The 21,620-nt window shown below is 42.8% G+C and overlaps 7 protein-coding genes across 10 annotated transcripts in view; 4 read left to right on the top strand and 3 right to left on the bottom strand.

The window, feature by feature from the left end:
• The first annotated feature begins 8,081 nt into the window (after positions 1–8,081).
• Positions 8,082–9,086, top strand: LOC9659364. The gene is made up of 4 exons (XM_002965252.2): positions 8,082–8,254; positions 8,323–8,516; positions 8,569–8,872; positions 8,944–9,086. Exons 1-4 carry the CDS (start codon positions 8,120–8,122, stop codon positions 8,974–8,976), a joined length of 666 nt encoding a protein of 221 aa, XP_002965298.2. The 5' UTR covers positions 8,082–8,119; the 3' UTR covers positions 8,977–9,086.
• A 113-nt stretch (positions 9,087–9,199) lies between these two features.
• On the bottom strand, positions 9,200–10,042 carry LOC112344739 (pentatricopeptide repeat-containing protein At4g21065-like). The gene has a single exon (XM_024670068.1). It carries the CDS (start codon positions 10,040–10,042, stop codon positions 9,200–9,202), a length of 843 nt encoding a protein of 280 aa, XP_024525836.1.
• A 1,811-nt stretch (positions 10,043–11,853) lies between these two features.
• Positions 11,854–13,235, bottom strand: LOC9659363 (rosmarinate synthase). Its single transcript, XM_002964907.1, has 2 exons — positions 12,789–13,235; positions 11,854–12,738 (listed from the first exon to the last, which is right to left on the bottom strand). Exons 1-2 carry the CDS (start codon positions 13,233–13,235, stop codon positions 11,854–11,856), a joined length of 1,332 nt encoding a protein of 443 aa, XP_002964953.1.
• A 2,697-nt stretch (positions 13,236–15,932) lies between these two features.
• On the top strand, positions 15,933–17,646 carry LOC9659362 (spore wall maturation protein DIT1). The gene is made up of 2 exons (XM_002965251.2): positions 15,933–16,738; positions 16,794–17,646. The coding sequence occupies exons 1-2, from the start codon at positions 15,997–15,999 to the stop codon at positions 17,582–17,584; spliced, it is 1,533 nt and encodes a 510-aa protein (XP_002965297.2). The 5' UTR covers positions 15,933–15,996; the 3' UTR covers positions 17,585–17,646.
• Positions 17,610–19,603, bottom strand: LOC9660502. The gene is made up of 2 exons (XM_024670067.1): positions 18,734–19,603; positions 17,610–18,130 (listed from the first exon to the last, which is right to left on the bottom strand). Exons 1-2 carry the CDS (start codon positions 19,601–19,603, stop codon positions 17,750–17,752), a joined length of 1,251 nt encoding a protein of 416 aa, XP_024525835.1. The 3' UTR covers positions 17,610–17,749.
• A 127-nt stretch (positions 19,604–19,730) lies between these two features.
• On the top strand, positions 19,731–21,269 carry LOC9659361 (midasin). 4 transcript variants are annotated; one of them, XM_024669864.1, is made up of 2 exons: positions 19,731–20,858; positions 20,937–21,269. In XM_024669864.1, exons 1-2 carry the CDS (start codon positions 19,854–19,856, stop codon positions 21,156–21,158), a joined length of 1,227 nt encoding a protein of 408 aa, XP_024525632.1. In that variant the 5' UTR covers positions 19,731–19,853; the 3' UTR covers positions 21,159–21,269. The 4 variants fall into 4 exon arrangements, with proteins under 4 accessions (XP_024525632.1, XP_002965296.1, XP_024525634.1 ...); XM_002965250.2 differs by having other exon boundaries at positions 20,934–21,269; XM_024669866.1 differs by having other exon boundaries at positions 20,920–21,098.
• Positions 21,270–21,286: 17 nt separating this feature from the next.
• Positions 21,287–21,620, top strand: part of LOC112344738 (pentatricopeptide repeat-containing protein At4g02750-like) — a 1,761-nt gene continuing 1,427 nt past the window's right edge. Inside the window, exon 1 of the mRNA XM_024670066.1 lies at positions 21,287–21,620. This exon is cut by the window's right edge and continues 1,427 nt beyond it. Coding sequence (XP_024525834.1) covers positions 21,287–21,620 — 334 coding nt within the window.

Below are 21,620 nucleotides of genomic sequence, written 5' to 3'. Positions count from 1 at the left end.
GACAAAAGTGATTAAATAGCAGTTTTACATGTAAACATTTAAGGACATGATATAAGGAGATGGATAATGGTGATATAAACTTTGAATAACAGTTAAATTTGAGACTTTTTTAATACTAAATGTAAGTTCTTGAATTTGGACTTGAGATCCTTCTAATACCAAATGTAAACTCCTAAATTTAAATTTCTCAGGAAGTCACTCAACCCAATATTATTCAAATCAAATAATGCTTAACTCTAAGTATCCCAAGACTGTTAACCGATTAAAAATATCACTTATCCCAATATTACTCAAACCTTAATATATGAGCTCACATTTTTTTATTCATGTGCCTTTTTCCTTTATATTTAAACCATTATAGACCATCTTTTTAATCATTCTCTTGGGTTGCTTACAAATGATTTGCTTTGGGCAATTAAAAATAATATTAATCAACTTGTTCAATAAATTTCTCAATACTTTTACCATTCTTAACTACATCATATAATTATTTATATATTTTTTAATTAATGCTAGGTTCTGTGAGATTTACCATACACTAATATGGCATTGCCTTAGTGATAAGACACCATAACCAAGTGCAACAAGACAACTGGTCATGAAAATGAGTGAGTGTTTGCATAGGCTTGATCCTATAGGCTTCCTAGCCTTGCATCAACATTGTTGAATAGTAACAAATACAACATTTTCAATGTGTTTAATTTAAGAGTCAATCCATCTATATTATGTTGCCAAGGAGATTTCAATAAGGCATATGTAGAGATTGACATTTCCACAACATTGCATATGTAGAGGTACTCTCAAACCAATTTATTCTACTTCTTAAGTTTTTTTCATTAAAAGTTGTTTACTTGATCAAAATTACTCAAAAGATAGAGTAATATATTAGAGCTTGAAGGCTTTGATATCTCAGTCAATTATCCTTCCTAGGTAATCTTATGGAAGTAGTGAAGACATCTAATAGTGCAAAGGGTATTCTCTAGCACTTGGTATTTCAACACTTTCAATTTAGTTCTTATGAAAAGAAAAGAAAAATTATAGCAAGGAATTAATCAGATTGACATGAAACTTCCAAACTTTCCTCCAAGTAGAAAGTGATTAGAAACATTTTTGGTAACCAATGCCAAGTTGTTTATTTTTCTCTAATTTTTTGTAATTTATAACATCTATTATTTTTACATAATTTTAATGACTAGTTAAAAGGAATAACCTCCCTTCTAATCAATTACTTTATTTTATGAAGCAAGAATTTTGGTTTGCTTAAGCAAACCTTATACATGGAATATACCTAGAATATACTTAAATATTTTATAATATTTTACCATTTAACGGTTTTTATTAATTTAAAAAAATTATATTTATAATTTATAAACATATTTATAATTTATATACTGTCATAAACACTTTTATATGTTAGTATCATACTCCCTAATTTAAATGTGCTATTGGCATATGGCATCTGGCGTCTTTTATTCCATTTTTAGAATATTATTTCTGAATATGCTTATAATCTAACTGTTCAAATTCAAAACCTTCAAATAGATGGCAAAGATCGCCAAAAGGGTGGCAACGCTTCAATTTTGATTTTAATGACGCTCCAAATCAAGTGAAATTTCTTTAGGGCAATCGGGCAGATTGTAAGCGCTCTGTGTGTGTGTGTGTGTCAAGGATGTGTCAAGGACATGTCAAGGATGTGTCCAAGCTTGCTAAGGGCAACATGCTGCTTGCGCTATTGGTGAACAACCGATCAAGGTAGATTAAAAATTCTTTACTTTTTTCTGAAGACAATTTGCAGGGACTGCTGAATCCTGCAGCTAAGACTAGGCTGGCACTTGGAGAAGCTTTGACGAATCTTGTTTGGGCTAAGGTACTCTCATCTTAATTGTGTTTACACACCTTATGATCTGTTTAACTTTGCAGGTTGAACTTGATTCCGACATATATGCACAATCCTGCTGTTGCTCTTCGTGACACTATGATCGAGCTTGAGGTTGCAATAGAAGGTGGAAAGGACAGCTTGTCAATGGCTGCTCAAGCAGGTGGTGAAACTGTCAAGGCACCTGGGAATCTCGTCATTAGTCGTATGTGACTTGTCCAGACATTACACTCATCATCACCCCTGATTTGAAGGTACTGAAATTCATATCCTTTCATTCAAATCTGATTACTTGCTTCTTCCAGATTGGAGAGGAAGTTGTTCTTTTGCACATTACTGTTGGGACTGGCAAAGGTCGTCTAGGAGGTTTAGCACTGGCCCAATTTTTTGATCAGGTCAGACAAACTGTGGTTTTCTTTCCTTGCTAGCTTCAACTATGGGGATTATTGATACTTGCCTGGACGTTGAAATATTTAAAACGTGCCTTCAATGCGACGCAGGTGATCATGTCATTCATCGGTTTTCTTGTTTAAAAAATCTGGATTTTTTTGCGGACAAGACAGAAACTTATTTCTACAGGACATAATATCGAAGTTACAGTTTCATTGCTAGAAATGTCTTTGCAAGCAATTGTGGCATTGAAGTAGACATTGAAGTACCCACTTCATGAACCGGACACTGGATACAGCATTCTTCCCTGCATTGATGCTGTTATTGCCTACATCTTTGAAGATAACAGCACATAGATGATAATTTGATAACATCACTTGATATCAAATCAAAATCTGGATTTGATCATTTGTAATCTGGATCTATAATACAGCACACTTAGGGATGGACGGTTTCCTGTGAAAGTCTGCAAGAACAAGGTAACTGTAGAGTGCAGCAAAAAGAACCTTCAGGAACTTACTCTATGAGGAATCAAATAATCCAGAACACCTTCTGCTCAAGGTTCCTTGGGGATATAAAGAAAGAAACATTTAGACCATGAAAGAACACGAGAGATTCCTTACTGACCTTGCCATAAGCAAATACGTCTGCTTAGGCATATAAACTCATGAAAATTTACTGACAATCTCATCTGAATGAACCATCAGCCTGTGGTAACGAGAGTAATAACAATGGTCTTACTTCTCAAAATCATGATTATTAGTGACATTATTAGTATTTTCTGAACACTATAGTGGTGAATGATATAGTAGAGTTTCTTTTCTTAAAAGAAGAAGTGCCATGAGTGTGTAAGTTCTGGAAAGCACTGTCATAGTTGCTCAAGAAAGAGAAAGAGATTGAAAAACAATATACGAAAAACTCATGCATATGTACCATCATTCCCGCCCAGCAAGTGTCTGGTAAATCTGAGAGAAAAGCTTTCACACTCCCACTGGGACCAAGTATGGAAGTAAAAAAAACCAAAGCAAAGAGCAAGCGTTTTTTTTCTTTCAAAACCTGAAGCTCGGGCTGTCTAGCTTGAAGGCAAGCTCTCTGGCTGCTGCCACCACATCGACATGGCCATAGTGAGGAGTTAACGATGAGATTTCACGCCTCGCTGTGTCAAACAAATGACCCAACCTGCGTAGAGTACCAAACTTGTAGGAAATGAGTACTACTTACATGAACAACCCCTAAAAATCAGTGTTGGCAAGGATGCATTCATGTCCCAGACCATCTATGAGAAGATCCTCTGGTGTTTCAATCCCACAAACAGCAACTACAACCAAACAACCAACTTGAGTTCCTTCAACTCAATCATGAAGTAGACTGTCTCTCAATTTCTCCGAGTGACCAAGTCAGCTTGCAGGGAGTCTTGTGATGGTACAAATATTAAACCTGGTGAATCAATCCTTTTAAGAGTGCCTTGGCTGGGAATTGAGTAGCATATGCATGGCCTTGCCACCAGTTTTCACCATCTATGCTCGGGTTACTACAAGCAAAAGCTTTGTTAGCTTCTTCTCAGAGATGAAAGAAAAACTCAAGCTACCTTCTGCAGTTCCAAAGAGAAAAAGGACAAACCACATGTCATACAAATGGTAGATAGCTTAAAAAAATAAAAAGTTAGAATTTATGCTAGGGTCCTCCCATGATAAATTTAAATGATGATATTAAAAAATTTAAAAACTTTCACAATAATCTTAATAAATTAAAATAATACAGCTTTTTAATTATTGATAATGTAGCTACTGAATAGTTATATTACTATTACAGTAATATTAATGATATGCTTTGGAAATTGGGAATAGAGCAGTAACAAAGCAAAATGGAATTTTGTCATGCATGATGACATTTTCACACTTTTATGACAATACAGGTTTCTATTTTATAATATAATAATAATAATAAAAAGATCAATTATATATATATATACATATATATATATATATATATATATATATTTAAAATAATGAAAAAAAACATTCTCGAGGATATCTCAAATATAAATATCTTTATAAGTCAGAATAATTTTAAAATAATTTTTAGTCTTCAAGATTAGCATTATCCACAACATCCATGTTATATATAATATAAATCCCAGCTGAAATTATGTTTTTCTTTTATAATTTACCTTGGAAATAGATTTTATATTTTATCTAGATAATAGTATTCTATAGTATTAATAAAGTGAAAAATTTCTTACAGCTAGAAGAAAGCAGTAGTTCTTGCAATATAGAATTTCTTTTTAACTATTCATGGATATCGTAGTATATTAGATTAAATTTATAATTTTTAGTTTTATGTTCTTTAATATCTAGGTTTTAAAAATATAATTTCTAATACAAGACAATCATGAAGTAGAGTTGATAAGATGTGAAAAAATCACTTTACTCATAAATGATAAGATTGATACAAAAAATTATATTTTCTGGAAATGAAAATACAAAACAATTAACATTATGTATATTTTTATATTCACAATATTAAAATATTTTCATAAACACAATATCATATATAAGGTATATTAATATTATTACGTACATGGTCATTTGCTAATCTATGTTTTTAATTAATAACTTAATAATATTATAATTTAATTATGTTTACAATCAATGTTCCACATGATCTCATTTTCTGAAAGTTTTCCATGCTTAAAAACAGCTATATAGAGAACTTTGAAAAATAATTTAATTTTCTCCTTACAATTAATAATAAAATTTAAAATTTAGTGGTTCTTGAAATATAGAATATATTTTAATTATTCATATATATATATATATATATATATATATATATATATATATATATATATATATATATAGTAGTATGTTAGATCTAATTTTATAAATTTTAGTTTTATGTTCTTTCAAATCTAGAGCTGAACAATCTTATTGATAATACAAGAGAATCATCAAGTAGAGTCAATAAAATGAAAATAATAACCCTTTAATTAAAAATGATAAGTTTGATAAAAAAAAAGTTTATTTTTTAGAAATGCAAATACAAAAGAAATTAACCTTATGTATATAATATATCTGTAATGATATTATATTACTATAAATATATTATCATAAAGAAAATATGTTAATACTATTATATACATCTATGTTTTTAAATAATAAGTTAATAATTTAAAAATGTAATTATGTTTATAATTGATGTTCAGTTTTCATATTATTTTAGACTTATATGACCTCATTGTTTGAAAGTTTTTCATGCTTGAAAACAGTTATATGAGAACTTTTATGAGCATTTTTATGTTTTTCATACACTTATTTATACACATTAAATATTTTTATACATTTATACATTTATATTTAATGTGAAAATTATGGTATGAGATGTTGTACTATTAGTGTAATGCACTGGTTGATGTGACCATAAAGAATTCATTAACTCTTATTTTCTTTAATGAAAATCTTTAATCCTGACAGGGATTCATGGATTTATATTGCAAATTTATTTTCTTTTATATGCATTAATTTAAAAAGTTAAAAAATATACCTTTTGCAATTACTCTTTTGAAGAGTTATTTATCATAATAAGGTTTTCTCTAAGACTTTTGGCATTTGAAAGATGAGGAAATAAAGGAAAAAGAAAACTAAATAGCTAGGTAAAACTGAAAGCAATGACATCTAATCATGATGAGTATATAATTGTTTATTAAAATTTCATTATATTATTTAGTGCCAGTATGCTTTATTTCGTTAAAGTGGGACTTATTCAGCAAAAGTGGGATATTAATTAGCATGTGTCCACATGCCATTTCCTAGTACTTAATTAATATTTATTAATATTTCTATCTGTTTTTTAATTTATTTTTTTATATTTCACAATATTATAACATAAAATCATATGAAAAGTTTTTAATTTATAAATTATATAGCTAAAACTTTAATTTTTTATTGTTGTTATAAAAATGGCATGTGGCCACACACCATAAGTGGGATAATGAAAAGTCCCACTTTAACGAAATAAAGCATCAGTAATTTATTATTCAGATTCACTAACTAATTGTAATGACACTTGAAGAATTAACAAACTTCAGCTCTACAATCTCAATTTCTTTGTATACATTAACTTCACTACTTTTTTGTGAGTTACTGTGATAAACTTTGGACATTCATTTTGATAGATAGCAATGGGTTTAAAGATCTCATCTTTAATACAATTTTCTGCTAAAAAGTTTAGATCTTACTATGAATATAATAATGTTATTTCATATATTTGTTCTTAACATTTCTTTCTGGATTTAATTACTGGTAGTGTTGTATAACTAATTGTAATCAACAGTCATATTAATTAACAAGAATTCCATCCGTGAAAAAACTCAATTAGCTTCTCAACAAATCTGAAGAATAATAAACCCACTATGGAGAAAATCTCTTTAAACTTTTTGCCATGATTATTCACATATTTCATTCTATAGTATTATAATCTATTTTTAATATTATTATTATAGATTAAGTCAAGTTCTATAAAAAATTTATATGATTTTCTTAAATATGCCCAATGCAGTTTCAAAATCAATAACACTTATAAAATATGTGCATAAAAACATAAATCAAATGATAATTTGAAAGGTGTGGATTTGGGACTTCTGAATATTTTGTATTACTTAGATTTTGCATTTTGTAGCTCCAAGGGATGTAGATAGTGCTAATAAAATGAAATTGCTAAATGGGTTTTTCCAGATGATAAATATAGGGTATATATGATACTATAGCAAATAGTAATTTTGAATGTTAAAATAATAATTAATCGTTAGATCTTACATTTTTTTAATAAAAAATATATAATGGAGTATTTGAGTAAAGAAAGAAAGTATAAGAGTGCTATTGTTTTGAAATATAAATTAGCATTTAATTTATAAAATAAATTATTTTAGTTTTTTAGAGAAATAATTAGTGCTAAAAAAACCCATTTTAGTGCTTAAAATACACAATGCTAAATTTATAAAAGAAATCATTATTAATGAATCATTTTTCAGAATCATAATTAGGTTTCATGTTTAGAGTTAACTAAAATGTTGTTCCTAAAATTCATATAAGTTATAGCTGTAAATATTATCTATAATGTTTTTTAACAATTGTTTATATATGTGTTGTCAATGATATGTTTTATTATAATTTTAACAAATGTCAATTGTTATTATAGTTTTCATTTAAATATTTTAATAATTTTATTATTTTGATTAAAATTTAAGTATCAATAATATAAGTTTTGATACAAGAAAATGAAGAACTATTGAGAATTATAATGCATTAGTAACACTTTACTGACAAATGATAATCTTAATACAGCAATTTTAATACTAAATTAAAAACTTAAATAAAAAATTTACATATTTATAGTATGTTTTAAAATGTTAAATAATATATCATATAAAAAAAATCTTAATATATATATAGTTATGTCTTAGATCCATTTTTATATTTGAAACGTTTATATTTTAATAATCTAAATTAATCAATAATAATGTTCCCTTTTATATAATTACTGAATAGTAAGTAGTCTTGAATAATTTAATAGATATGTATTTTGAAATTTTAATTTTCTAGATTTTTAGCTGTATATTATTTGAATTGTTTTGCTATAGACAATCTTATAGCAAATTATTAAAATTTTCAAAATGTTTTAATGCTTTTTGAATGCGTAAAATTAGAAAAGAAAATTTATTTTTCTTGGGTATGCTATATCTCCCAGCGGAGCTGGGATCTTTGCTAGTTGAAATACTATTAGAATAGCTAAATGATGTGCGAATATACTGCTTGGTATTAGGGCTTGGCTATGGTGTGAGAAGACGATGAGGCTATGCGTGGTTGGCGGCATTGGCCAGGTGAGTGTCCCGGGGCACTGCAATGTGGGAATCTGCTGCAAGGGATTCGCGAATGGCTGCTCGTTCCGGAGCATCTGCAATCGCTTGGAACAGCGCTAATCTACATCCAGGTAGATACCAAAGACAAGGAGGGAGAGATCTCCATTTCTTTTTTTCAAATTCATCCTTGAGCTTCTAGATTGGGTGCGCATTGCTCGGCTCGCTAAGCAAGCTCTACACTGGAGTTCCCGTGGCGGAATTGGCCATCGCCCTCTTCGCTCTCATAGCCATCGAGAGTGGAATCCAAGTTTTGCTTCGAATCTATCTCGTCCTCATGGGATGCAACCTTCTCCTCGACGTTTCTTGGTTCGTCCTCGTCGCCAATGAGCTCAGGTAGAAAAGTTTTTTCTCGCATTCCTCAGAGCTTTACGGCTTGTTTCATCAGGAACATTGCTCCTGGAAAGCTCTCGGCTATGGCGCTGTATATATTCCTGGGACTCCAAGCCACGAGCTCCATTGCCCGCGTGATCTCGGCATTCATCTGGTTTCCATTGATCCGGGAAGGCTTCTCGTCGTATGATGTTGCCTCGTATCAGCCAGTTAACTTCGATGCGCGCCTTGCCACCCTCGGCGAGGTCCCGGGATCGGAGCCCTTCTGGCCGGATGAGAGCCAAGCTTCGCAAAGCGAGACCCTGGCTGGATCCATCTATGATCCGGTTTACTTCTCGTCGTTGTTTGAGGATACCAAGGTGAGACTTTTCTTTGATCTTTAAGATTTCTGCTTTCTCTGTTTCCTAAAAAATATGTTCTTTGCGGGCAGGATGGCGAGCATCAGATTATTTTGCAGCGCTGAATGATCCATCTTGCAGAAAACAATATGCATTTTTTGTGTAAATTTACGAACATTACATTGTTGTAGCTCCCATAATTTTTTCATAATTTAAAAAAGTTATGTACATATTCGAAAATAAGTTGTTGCAATAATATTTCTCTGTTGTTTTAAAGAGAAATTAAACTAATATCCATAACCCAATGTACTGCTAGAATAGTTCCCTGCCACGGAAGAATGCAGGGTTTTAATTTACCACCTTTTCGTTATCGGCGTGAATGCCCGTGAGGAGAGCATACTGCCACGACCCATCGAGCCTCACGATCCTGTCGGTGATTCTCTTGGCCCTCTCCACATCCTTGTGCATCCTGCAAGCATTCAAAAGAATTGTCCACGCCACCGCATTGGGCTCAAACGGCATGCTCGCGATCAAGTCCGCGGCATTTTCGATCTCCCCGGATCGCCCAAACACGTCGATCACGCAAACGAAGTGGTCCGCAATGGGCTGCAGCTCGAAATCCGAGGCAATGGACTGGAAAAACTGCGGAGCGTTCCCGGAGAGTCCCGAGTGGCAGCAGGCGTGAAGAACGCTGATCAGCGTGATCTCCACGGGAAGAACACCGTCGAGGAGCATCGAGTAGAAAAGCTCCAGTGCACGATGGCCCTGTCCATTCTGGGCATTCGCGGCAATGATCGAGCTCCAAGTCACGACGTTGCGGTCGCGCATGGAATCAAACACGGCCTTGGCATCGCCCAGAGCGCCGCATCTGCCGTAGAGCTGGAGCAAGCAGCTCTGGATCGCGGGCTCCAACCTGGGCTCTACAAAGTAGATGGTGGCGGCAATGATCCGGCCGAGCGCTAGCGATGGGATCATCGCGCAGGCATCCAAAGCCGTGATGAAAGTGATACCGGTTGGGTGGATTCCTTCCAGATCCATCTGGCGGAACACTCGTAGAGCTTGAGTGGGATGCCCGTTCCGGGAATATGCTGCCATCATCGCCGTCCACGACACGGCATCTTTGTCAGGCATCTGAGCAAAGAGATCCTCAGAATCCTGCAGATGCCCTGCCTGGGCATATGCTGTAACCATGGCCGTCCACAAGAAGGCATCCTTCTCCGGGGCACCATCAAAGGCTTTCCTGGCCTCATCAAGTTGATCACACCTGGAGTAGAAATTCACGATTGCTGTCACGACCTTGAGATTTGCACCACAGCCGATTGCTGCAGCAGCATGGTGGATTCTCCTGCCCTCCTCAAGAGCTTTTAGCCGCGAACAGGCCTCCAATACGCTTATGAACGCAATGTGGTCGTGCCGCAAGCCTTCAAGGCAAGAGCTCCTGTACAGAGAAAGTGCCTCTTCAAAATGCCCGGATTGGGCATATGCTGTCATCAGAGTGTTCCATGCAACGGCATCTCGTACGGGCATTTCAGAAAACAGCTCCGCAGCCTCGTTCGTCCTGCCGTACTTACCGTACATGGCCAGCATGATATTCGAGGCCACTGTGTCTGGGTGAGGCAGGGAATCAAAGAGCGTCCTCGCCTCCTCCAGATGCCCTGCCTGGGAATATGCGGTGAGCATCAGATTCCAGGAGAAGCTGTTCTTGAGGGGCATGGAATCAAAAACGAGTCGCGCCTCGCCGGGACGGCGGCACCTGCCGTACATTTTGAGCAGGAGATTGTGCACGTACGGCTCGCCCGCCACCTTGCTGTGGGCGATGTGCCGGTGGATTGCCCTGCCCTGCTCGAGCGAGCGGCAGTCCTGCAGGAGCGAGATGTAGGCCGAGATATCTCCATTGGGAGAAATGTGGGCGAGGCGCTCATGGATTTGGAGGCTTTGCTGCTGCTCCTCGAGTGGGGAGAGCAGGAATCGATCGAGATGGCGCTGGCGCGGGGCAAGCGAGGAGCGCTGCTTGTCGAAGAGCTGCCTGCCTTGGCTCTGGCGGGTGGGGATGATTCCAGTGTTGGGATACAAGGCAGTCGTGTTGGATCGTTTGTGGAAACAGCAATGTACCATCGTCCGAAGAAAGAAGCGATGCCGCCATGAATCCAAATTCCAAACTGCCAGAATTTTATTTCACCTTTGCGATGCCTTCAGTTTTAGAAGATTCTCTGCTAGGGCAAGCGATCTCTTAATCGTCTTGTTTTCATGGAAAAGATCAACCCCTAGTAACTCTTCACTGAAAAACAGAAACACATCAAAGTCATCGGATGGCTTAAGTGTTGTTATAGTTGATTTTGATGGATTGGATGTTATTTAGTTCCCTTCAAATGGATTATAAACTGCTAAATACTTGAAGTAGAACGTTAGTAAGCACTCAATCTTTCCAAAAAAATTTTAGAAGCAAACTAAGTGGGGAGAGAGCCTTAGAAGGATCTGAAGAAAGAATTGTAGTATACACAGCATATGCTAGTGGGTTTTAAGTTACATTCTCCAAGAAGAAAAACTGCAAATCTTAACTTTATCTACAAAGCTTCAATTAAGGTGGAGAAGATCTTGGTGCTATCTAGAGACTGTGTTGGTTTCTGTGTTTGCTCAGACATAAATCTCTCTTTGTAATCGATTTCGTATGAAACAGCTTGTGGTCCTGGCACTTCCACTCGTGCCATAAGTTGAAGAGCTGCTTTCAGGTTCTCATTAACTTCATGATGTTTCCCTTCGACCAGCCATGGATGAGAAGTACTTATTCAATACGCAATTTGTGAACCGTAAGATATACCTATACAAACGTATAAAAAAGTATGCAACTTAATGGTTTCTACTCCAGACTGTAGAAGCTCCCTTTTTGCAGGGACCAATAGCTGGAGATGAAATTAAAAGAGAAGACGCTCACGAACAAGGTATATATCCAGTTTGGACACAATAACTATTAACTACCAGAAAAGAATCTGCAAAGTCACTGCTTAGCTCGCCTGCATGTCGCAGAAAGATGCGTCGTTCTCGAGCTTGTCCATTGCCTGGTGTTGCAGCGTGATGTAGAGATCCACGCTGCCTTTCTCTTTGCCCGGGAAGTAATACATTCGCCCATTCGCTGGAGCTTGCGCCATGGCCATCTCGCACGGGGTCCCCCACGAGAACTCGTGGAAGACCGGGAAATAGAACGAGCTCCCAATGTACAAGTCCCTGTCCGGCCTCATATCAAGCACCGCCTTGTCGCTCGACTCTCCACCCGCGTAGTGCTCGAGAAACCCCGCCGACACGCCCCAGCTCTCCTCGCTAAACTCCCTGATCGTCTTCTTGATGAGCGAGGAGATCATTCCCAGCGATTCCATCTCGCCACACTTCGCCGACGCCATCGCCCATGCAGCGGGAGTGCCGAGATACTCTTTCGGGAGGTGCGGGAATCGCCCTCGGCAATTCACCGCGAAGAACAGCTTGGTGGTGTCTTTGTCGCCCAAGCCGCGAGCTAAGCAAACTTTCCACCAGATGTGCGATGATAGGAGCTGGAATGTGGAGTACTCGGGGTTTCTCTGATTGAGAGCCTGGATCTTCAGCTTCCCGAATCGGAACCTCCGAGTTCTCGGGAAGGACTTGTAGCCGAAAAGCCCCGGATCCGGCGCATTTCGATCGAGTAGAGTGAGCATTCCTCCGCTGGGAACTGGTGGAGGAGGAGCATCGCTAGGTGGGATTCCAATCGGGAATAGAACCACATAAGGAGGCTGGGAGATTGGTTTTCCACAAGAGATCTCCGCCCAGGATTGAATAAAGTGCCAGAAACTTGTACCATCCATGAGCTCGTGGCTGTACTTCATCGCCACGCAGACGCCTCCGCACGAAAACTCGGTCACCTTGAAAGTATAACATTGTCTTTCAATACAGTTTGTCAGATCTTGTGTACCTGGATGAAAAGGAGTGGAGCATCTTCCGGCCACGGCCACTTGAGATCCTTCTCGTGCCCAGGAGCTTGAGACAGCTCCAGCAGGAACTCGGGGTCCAGATCAAACTTGTCGCCTTCGGGAAGTGGGCGATCGCACGACGCCTCGCTGAACATGACGCCGTGATTGTTGCATTCGAGCTGCATTCGCATGTCCTTGCGGACGGAGATCCTGCCAGCGACAGGGTAGAACTCGGACAGCGCCGCCGCCAAAGACTGTTTCATGTGGGTGATGATCTTCGAAAACGGTTGCGAAGGCGGCCTGAAGAAGAGGAGGCGGTTCCGGTATGGAAACTCCTGGTACATGTGGCTGAAGATGCACAGCAGCGTTTTGGTGTTGTTGCCGAAACCGAATCCATTGAGGACTGTTGACGCTGGGCGGACGAGTGTGGATCTCTCGACGAAAACCATATCTGAACGGATAAGAAGATTGGACGAATGCAAAGCTACAGCTACGGGGTTTCTCTTATCCAGTTTTTTATATCACCACCTGGATCATGCGATGCGCTGATGGAGCGATGGGAGGTATAGACCGTCCTGGAACTGCTGGCAGGCCAAAGTAGTGTTTTCTAGCATTAAAGCAACTGAAGATATCTCAAAGCCGTTCGTGAAGCCATTACGTCATAATAAACTCCTCCAGAAGCTTTGGATTGCTACGGCTGGGGAAAATTTTGGATCATGAAACTTTCTCAAACCATGTTTCACAGCTGCCCAATTGCATGCACAAGGGTGATAAAGTTAAAATTACGTTAAACTTATGTGATGTAATTTTTAACCATTGTACCATGCTCCTGGGTCTTCATCGGGAAGAATCCACTCTTTCTTCATCACAGCGTCTTCAAAGACGCCCTAATTAGATTCCATTATGAAATATTTGAACATTTGGTTGCAAAGTTTAAAAAGTTTGAGGGTTTAAGGTTTACGTTACTCCTCATCATAGTCCTGCTCATAAAGCTCGCCTGCGGCCACATCTATCTCTGTGATGTCAAGCTCGCACTCTGGCTCGATCCTGTGAAACACCTCAATGAGTATCAAACAAGAATCGTCACTTGGCTTACGTGACAGACGAGGACGAGGAATTGTCAGCAGAACGCCTGCGCTGGACATGCTCTTCTGGCAAATCCTTCTCCAGGCTCTAGCAACGACCGTCAAGACAATCGCAAAAAAAATAAAGTTCAAACCTTACCAGTGTCAATTTGAAATTGTCATCCATGTTTCGCAAGGTATCGCTCAGCGTTTCGATGTTCTTCCAGTCGTCCTCAAGTACCGAGAACTCCAGCTTGTACTGACAAAGGCTGGGGATGTTGATCACCTCAGGATACTCGCCTTTCACTTCACGAGTTTTCCTCCACCTTTGAGTCCGGAATCCTGAAAAGATCGCGTCCGACACCACAAAGTAAAGACCTGCAATCCGGATCGCCTTGCTGCTCAGAAACTCCATAAGTAACTTCACAGGATGCCATACGACCACATGCTTCTTAGAGACAGTGGCTTGGAGAAGATACGCCTGTTTCCGTTTGCAGTCGATGTAGATGCTATCTATGGCCGCCTCAGACCTAGTACGCGGCCAGAAGTAAGCCGCTGCACACTTATCCCCGATGCACTTTTCGATCTTGGCTTGCAGGTCTTCATAGTTCACATAAAAGACAACCTTGAAGTCCTCGGCTTCATCCACATTCATCCTGGCAGGAGCAGCAGTTGAATGTCGATGCGTTTTGCTGCAGATCCGCTCGCACTTTCCCAGGAACCTTGGGAAGGTAATGTGCATAAGCAGCTCTAGGACGGTGGCCCGGAAACAAGTAAGGCCACCTACACCTTGCAAATTGGTGTATTTGTCAATCATCTCCAGCCACTTTTCTTTATCCAGGCGTAGCAACAACTGTTCTTTCACATAGTCCGAAGCAATCTTTGTGTAACCTTCCGACGAATCGTTTCCCCTGTCCAAGTGAAGCACTACGTCATGGGAGAAAGATTGCTCCAGGTCGTGGTCGCGTATCGAAGAAAAAACCGAAAGCAGATCTGATGTCTGAGCTAGCTTGCTCTTCAGGGTCCGCACCACGGTTTTGAACTTCTCCGCAGTCTGGAAGACGAGCCTGGGAATGGGGCCGGCCATATATACATGCCGCGCGACTGTCTGCCATGGTATCCGGGAATACGAACGCTCCCGACATGCTTTCAGCTCCTCTTCAGTCCATAAGCGACCATAAAAAGCGTCGTAGCCCCCAGAAGCCTTGGCGAACTCCTTGTAAACACTAGCCTTGGGACTTGTTACTAGCACGGTTCGGGCCTCGACGCCGCCTGAATCCGAAACCTCACTGCCATCATGTATATAGAACGTGTCTGGATCCTCTAAGTACCGCGCCACCGCGTCGAACTTAAGAAGCGAGTGGAACTGTCCCCCCTTGAAAAGGTGGTAAACTCCCTGGGACACCGTATGCGAGTAGTACACCACTGGGTTAGCGCTGTGCTGCTTGAGCAAGAGGAACAAGAGCTGGATGGCCGTCAGGGATTTTCCGGTTCCTGGGTGGCCGATGTACACCCTCCGGGTGTCTTCACCGTCGGCAATGTCAGTCAGCAGGGCATCGTACAAGTCTACCAAGTCCTGCCGGACGTACATGAGCAAACTCTCGGGCACGTCCCTGATACTTCCGCCGAGCTTGATTTGGAAGAAGGATCCGACGAGAGTGTCCTTAACTGGATCGAGAGCGCGATGTGTTCCACCTTCAAAGGACACAAACATGGAATCATGGAAGCGTTGGAAGCGACCTACGGAGTCAGGCATTGCAAAACCCTAGGCCCGCTGCCAAGGATATTCCACCAGTTGATAATGTACCAATAAATCTTGATAATAAGAATCAATTAATTATATTAAACAGATATAGAGTTAATAGTTATACTAAACAATTCCTAGTATATTAGGCTTATTTTTATTTGCTTAAAACATTCTAGGAATACTCTGACTGGCTTGGTCAATATAATTCCACATGGCGGCCAGGACAGGCGGCCCAACCCTCTCACGTTTCTAAATTGCGGGTCTAAAATGTACCAAGACACCTCTCCATTATATAAAGGAACTTCAAAGAGACCTCGACCTAACAGAGGAGAACAAACACGTAAGTGATCGCAATTCCTAGAAACTTTATAGCAATTCTTCCCATCTAGCTAGAACGCCATGGCTTATCCCAAGGACAAGATCGCTTTCTTGTACATTCACAGGGAGAGCGGCGAGATCGCCTTCATCTCCCAGTCCGCGTCGCGCCGTGTCCCAGTCGCCCAGAAGGGCGATTTCACCTTCCAGTCCGTGGTTGCGAGCAAGGCACAAGATCTCGAGGCAGCCAAGCAAGCCTCGCGCACCATCGCTCCAGCGATCAACAAGTACACCATCACTCTGCTCGGAGCTGACCAATCCAGCACCTGGGCAGCCACGATCTACGAGAGATTCCTCGGCAATGGCTTCGAGGGCGTGGTGTTCGTCGATCCAGGTACGCTGGAGCGCGAGATCGACTACCTCGCCCCTCTCTTGCTGGACAACAGCGCCATGACGAGATCTTGCCTCCTGGACACCTCCACTGCCGATCAAGAGGTGGACGAGATCACCGCTCGCGCGCTGGAGATCATCGAGAAGAACTTCATCCACTTTGCCAGCAACGATCAGTGGTTTACCAGCGGAGGCAAGCAGAGATTCGGCGAGAGAGTGAGATACCACGTCGCGAGAAACGTTCCTCTCGAGTTCATCCTGCCGGCGTTTCCAGTGAAGTCGTGCAATCCAGACAAGACGCTGGGGAAGTTCCCGGACAAGGCCGAGGAGCTCGCCATTCGCTCCATGAAGATCATCGCGGATCTCGTCAAGGAGGTCTATCCTCCGGGCGTGCACTACAACATCGTCTCGGATGGCCACGTCTTCTCGGATCTGGGTAAGTTCCTGGAGCTGGATTGCTTCGATCCATCGTCTTACGCGATTTCTTCCAGTTGGAGCCGATGATGCTACTGTGGATAGCTACGGAAGGATGTTTCGCGAGATGGCGCATGATCTACATCCCGGATTGATCAACTTCTTTCGCCTGGATGATTTCCTCCTGGACAACCAAGACGAGGATAGCATCGCAGCGCTGATCTCCAACACGGTCTTGGAGCACCCGATCGAGACGAAGCTCACTTCCAGCGCAGAGACCGCGAGACGAGCGCTACTGTGCTTGTTTGGCAACGACGAATCCTCCGTGCGCAAGGACATCCAAGAGAGCGTGGAGACGCGCAACTTACACCATGGCTTCTCCAGATTCATGCTCGAGGATCTCCAAGAACACAAGAGCTGCAAGGGTCTCCCCTCGCTCGCCGCAAAGGAGGAGCTTTGCAGCAAGGTGGGCTTCCTCATGCTCTTGCGCAACCGCGCCTACTCGGCCATGGTGGAGTGGCTCTTCCCTCTCGCGCTGCGCGTCTCGATCCACCCGCATCCCAATCGCGGCCCCAAGTATGGGATCAATGTGATCCATACCTCGCTGCTCGCCGCGCAGCGCTCGTCCGAGGAGAAGAACTTCCACATCCCCACGCCGTGGCACAACGCGGTGGTGGAGCTCGCGGATGGGAAGTTCATGCTGCTCCACTCCAAAGTCATTCGATCTGGGGAGCTATCGGGGAAGCTGGCTTGCGAGGAGCTGGGATCGAACGAGCAGCTGCTGCTCAAGCGCGATGGCTACACGATAGAGCTTGTGAGATTCCCAGATGGTCGACCCAGCCACTACAAGCAGATCAAAGCCTGCTAAGTTCCTCGCAAACTTACAATGATCGTTGTTACTTCCAAATGAAAGAAGCAAAGATTTCCATTTACGTCGCGAGAAGCACGACAAGCAGATCAAAGCCTGCTAAGTTCCTCGCAAACTTTCCAAATGAAGGAAACAAAGATCCCTGAGAAGATTTTGAAGCACGGATCAGTCCGACTCGTCCGAATCGCTCCACTCGAACTCCGACGAGCCGGAGGAGGAGGGGTACAAGTTCTCGTAGTACTCGAAGAACATGTCGTCCTCCTGGACTGCGAAAGGCTCCTTTTTTTTCTTCTTTGACTTGGACTTGCCTGGTTCGGTCTGCTTGGTGGCCCAGCTCGCGGCGGCTTGCTCGGCCATGGCCAGGGCTTTGCCCGTCACCACCTCCTCCCACGAGAAGTAGAGGTTGGCTTTCTCTTTTATCTTCTGCCTCGCGCCGATGCCGATGAGGACCGTGTGGACGTTCTGCCGCCGCGCGAACTCCATTGCGCCGGTGTAGTTTACGTTGTCGCAGACGAGGCAGATGCAGCTGATCCCGAGGTTGGCTACCTGATAAAAAGTTCCAAGATGGTTAGAGAAGAGAAAGACGAATGAGAAGTACAACATTGTGTGCTAAGCGAGAAGCTCAAAGCAAAGAAGAGGAAAGAAATATGCAAAGAGTCTCATGCTTCTTGGGGGGACGCTGCGAGACCTTGTAAACAGTATATGAATGAATGAATGAATGAAATGAAAAGTTATGCAAGCAAAGAAGAGAGACAGTATAGAATGAGAAAGAGTTGATTGGACCAAAGCTCAAAGAAGGAAAAAGTTGAAGTCATCAAAGCTCCACGCAAAGACAAGTAAAAAGATAAGTTACTGGATCAAAGCTCTGAGAGGAACAAAGATTTGGAGGTGGAAGAAAAGAAGTTGATTGGATCAAAGCGCAAAGAAGGAAAAAGTTGAAGCCATCAAAGCTCTATGTAATAAAAAACAAGAAAAAAAACAAATTCAGAGTTACTGGACCTAAGCTTTGAGAGGAACAAAGATGGAAGAAAAGAAGTTGGAGCAAACGAAACCAAGAAAAAAAGAATTTTTTGATGTGGAACTGGCAGAATGGAACTGGCAGAAAAGAAGAAGAAACGATGAAGAGAAACATTTCAAGAATAACAGTACCTGTAGGATGTGAGACCAAACAGCCATGTCCGGTGCCTTGGCGGGCTTATCAGGCATCTGCTTCACAAAGTACCCGGCCTTGATGAGCGCCAGCGGCAATCCATCCGGCAAGAGCACCCGAGGCGTCAACACAGCTCTAGCAGCGCGCTGATATTTGGTCTCCTGGTGAAGCAAGATCTTCCTCCACGACTTCTTCTCCTCCCCGGACGCCAGATGCATCCGATAGATCATCTTGGTCCTGGCCCTCTCGTGCTTGAGCCGGAAGTGCTTCACCAGATTCGCCCAGTGCGGCGCTCGAGCTTCACCATCGCCGCAAAGCGGGCACGAGAGATTCCTCTCCACCACCTCTCCGTCCACCACCTCGAAGTCTCTCACCTTGTTATACTCGCGCGTGAAGAGCGGGAGGAAGCACAGCATCCGGCGGCTCGCGTACGCTGTCCTCTCCACCACGCTCCCAAACACACCGGCGATCTCGACCACCCTCTTCGCAGCGGTGTAGGGATCCATCCCCTCGGGCTTGTTGTGGAGATCCCAGATGAGCGACACGGATTGCTGGCCATCGCCGATCCAGCGCACGTCGTCGATGCTGCAATCGAAGCCGTGGTGCTGGAATCCCACCCCGGAGATCCGCTTGGCGGCGAGGTACTCGGCGCGGCACTCATCGTCATGGCCGCGAAGCCGCCGCTCGTGAAGCGCATCCCGGCGAGGAGAGTTGCGGATGATCTCGGGATTGCGAATGGCGGCCACTGGGACTTGTGTGGGAGGGAGGCCACCGCAGGCCAGGCGGACATCGCACCACTGCGCACGGAACCACTTGGAAATCCCCCTGCGCTGGACGTAACTCGCCCCAAGAACCCTAAATCCCCGCATTCTCCATAACCTAGCCAAGAACCCTAAAACCCAAATTTTAAATTTCCCGCGCTAGCGCTGAGTCAGGTGACACCGTATGAGTGCGCTCCACGTGTCGCTTTCCCACGCCGCCACATAACAGTGACTTTCTCGGTGATTATAGGGTTCATGGAGGCGGACCAGGGCGAGCGCTTCCTCCAGCGAGCTCTTTGTGTTGTCTTTGTGAGCGTGGTGCCGATCGGTGAGTAGGAGATCCTAGATTGCAAGCGCTATGTCGTCGCGGCTGTGGGAGCTGGGCAAGAAAGCCAGCATTGGGGGGCTTGTTGTGATCTCGCTCCCGGTTCTTGTTCCATCCGCGGTCGTTCTTGCGTTTGCTGGCGCTCTCCTCGCGGTGCCTGTTGGATCGGCCGCTGTGGGGTTTCTTCTCCTCAAGAAGATCCTCCAGGCTCCCAAACACTACCTCGAGTGGTCGCCTGGGAGCTCCGAGGAATGCCAGGGGTCTGTCCGGGATGATGGGGAGGCCGAGAAAGAGGATCAAGTTGGGGCTTCTTCGTCGGCTTGCTCGGAGAACCTAGAAGCCGGATCGAAGAAAGAAGATCGCCCAGAGCCAGCTGTTGGAGAGATTTCTTGCGAGGAGGCTCCAGAGGATCACGGCGAGCCGGGGAAATCCTCCGAGGACTACATTGTGGTGGAGAAGCCTCCCTCGGAGCCAAAGACTTCGGTGGAGCTCGAGGAAAAAGAGGAGGACGATGAAGATGGCAGCAAGATCGAAAAGGCCGAATCGCAGTGCAAAGGATCTCCGGATTTTTATCAGTGCGTGGAAGTTGAGCTCGCGGACGATGACGATGGTGGCGCTACTGGAGCTAAAGCTCATGACCACGATGGCGAGCAAGACAAAGAGAGTGGCGTCAAGGTTGATGCTGATAAAGACAAGGAGGGCAGTGGCAGTAAGGATCAGGGAGTGGGATCGAGCGTTATCCCGGAAGATACAAACAAAAGATCCAGTCCAGAAAATCCCGAGGAAGAATCTGGTGGAGCCAAGAAAAAGATCGCGGCTGCTCCTGACAGTACCAAGGAAGTCCATGCCGCTTCAGTGGAAAACGGTGGCTCCAGCGTCGAGGGACAGGATCACAGCAAGGAGGAGCCGAGATCTTCCGTGGACGAGTACGCTTCCATGACCGAGGATTTTCCAGAGGAGCCCAACGCAGTGAGCTCGGACGAATCCGTCACCTCGGCACGAAACGCTGCCGCTGCCGCCGCCGCCGCCAAGCCCGAGGTGAGAGCTTTCTTTTACTTGTTTGGAGCTTTAAGTTTCTTCTTAAGTGATGGTGTTCAAGGTGAAAACTTCCAGCAGGTCCCGGAAAAGGAAAAGCGCGCTCGCCTTCGCAAGGAGATTGTTGCGCTTAAAAAGTTGATCGGCTACCGGGACGCCGCTGGTGGATCCTTGGGCGTTCAAGTGGAGCGGCTCTACGGCTTCATGGGCGTGGAGCTTCCATCCGGGTGTAGCAGCGGCAGTGACTATGGCAAGCTCTTGGAAGCTATGAGCGCTCTCAAGGCGGTGGTGGGAGTCAAGTAAGTATTAAGTATAAACAAAGGTGAGAGCTTTCCAAGAGCTTAGAGCTTCTCTTTTTTGGTTTTTTTCCTTCGGGCATATAAGCTAGTTTCTTTCTCTCTGTTGAGAACTTTCTCTCTTTTGTCTATGGAATGGTGGAAGACTTTGTTGGGCTTATCAGATCTTGCAAGAGCTTGTCCCAGGTGAGAGACGTCCACTCAAAGATCGCGAGTCACCACCACCAAGCGCAGTACCTCTCGAATTTGCTTGTGCAAATGTATGGGAGGTGTGGGAGTTTGGAAGAAGCTCGGCGGGTTTTTGATGGTCTCGCCGTGAAGAACGTTTTCTCCTGGAACTTGATGATCGCTGCGTATGCCCAAAGCGGGCATATCGGCTCTGCGAAAGAATTGTTTGATCAAATGACCACCGGCAGAGATGCTGTGACATGGAACACGGTGCTTTCGGCATATGCCCTTAACGGGTATC

This window comes from Selaginella moellendorffii, unplaced genomic scaffold (genome assembly GCF_000143415.4).
Source record: "Selaginella moellendorffii unplaced genomic scaffold, v1.0 SELMOscaffold_5, whole genome shotgun sequence".
NCBI lineage: Eukaryota > Viridiplantae > Streptophyta > Lycopodiopsida > Selaginellales > Selaginellaceae > Selaginella > Selaginella moellendorffii.
The sequence above is the reverse complement of the archived record's forward strand: the minus strand, read 5'-3'. Positions and strand labels throughout refer to the sequence as shown.

Excerpts from the sequence above, each read along its gene's own strand:
- LOC112344739 (XM_024670068.1), bottom strand. The coding sequence starts at position 10,042 with ATGGTTACAGCATATGCCCAGGCAGGGCATCTGCAGGATTCTGAGGAT.
- LOC9659364 (XM_002965252.2), top strand. The coding sequence starts at position 8,120 with ATGCGTGGTTGGCGGCATTGGCCAGGTGAGTGTCCCGGGGCACTGCAA. Across the intron at positions 8,255-8,322 it reads CAGCGCTAATCTACATCCAG|ATTGGGTGCGCATTGCTCGG; the intron begins GTAGATACCAAA and ends TTGAGCTTCTAG. Across the intron at positions 8,873-8,943 it reads CGTTGTTTGAGGATACCAAG|GATGGCGAGCATCAGATTAT; the intron begins GTGAGACTTTTC and ends CTTTGCGGGCAG.
- LOC9659362 (XM_002965251.2), top strand. The coding sequence starts at position 15,997 with ATGGCTTATCCCAAGGACAAGATCGCTTTCTTGTACATTCACAGGGAG. Across the intron at positions 16,739-16,793 it reads CCACGTCTTCTCGGATCTGG|TTGGAGCCGATGATGCTACT; the intron begins GTAAGTTCCTGG and ends GATTTCTTCCAG.
- LOC9660502 (XM_024670067.1), bottom strand. The coding sequence starts at position 19,603 with ATGCGGGGATTTAGGGTTCTTGGGGCGAGTTACGTCCAGCGCAGGGGG. Across the intron at positions 18,131-18,733 it reads TTTGGTCTCACATCCTACAG|GTAGCCAACCTCGGGATCAG; the intron begins GTACTGTTATTC and ends ACTTTTTATCAG.
- LOC9659363 (XM_002964907.1), bottom strand. The coding sequence starts at position 13,235 with ATGGTTTTCGTCGAGAGATCCACACTCGTCCGCCCAGCGTCAACAGTC. Across the intron at positions 12,739-12,788 it reads CTCCACTCCTTTTCATCCAG|GTGACCGAGTTTTCGTGCGG; the intron begins GTACACAAGATC and ends TATACTTTCAAG.
- LOC9659361 (XM_002965250.2), top strand. The coding sequence starts at position 19,854 with ATGTCGTCGCGGCTGTGGGAGCTGGGCAAGAAAGCCAGCATTGGGGGG. Across the intron at positions 20,859-20,933 it reads CCGCCGCCGCCAAGCCCGAG|CAGGTCCCGGAAAAGGAAAA; the intron begins GTGAGAGCTTTC and ends GAAAACTTCCAG.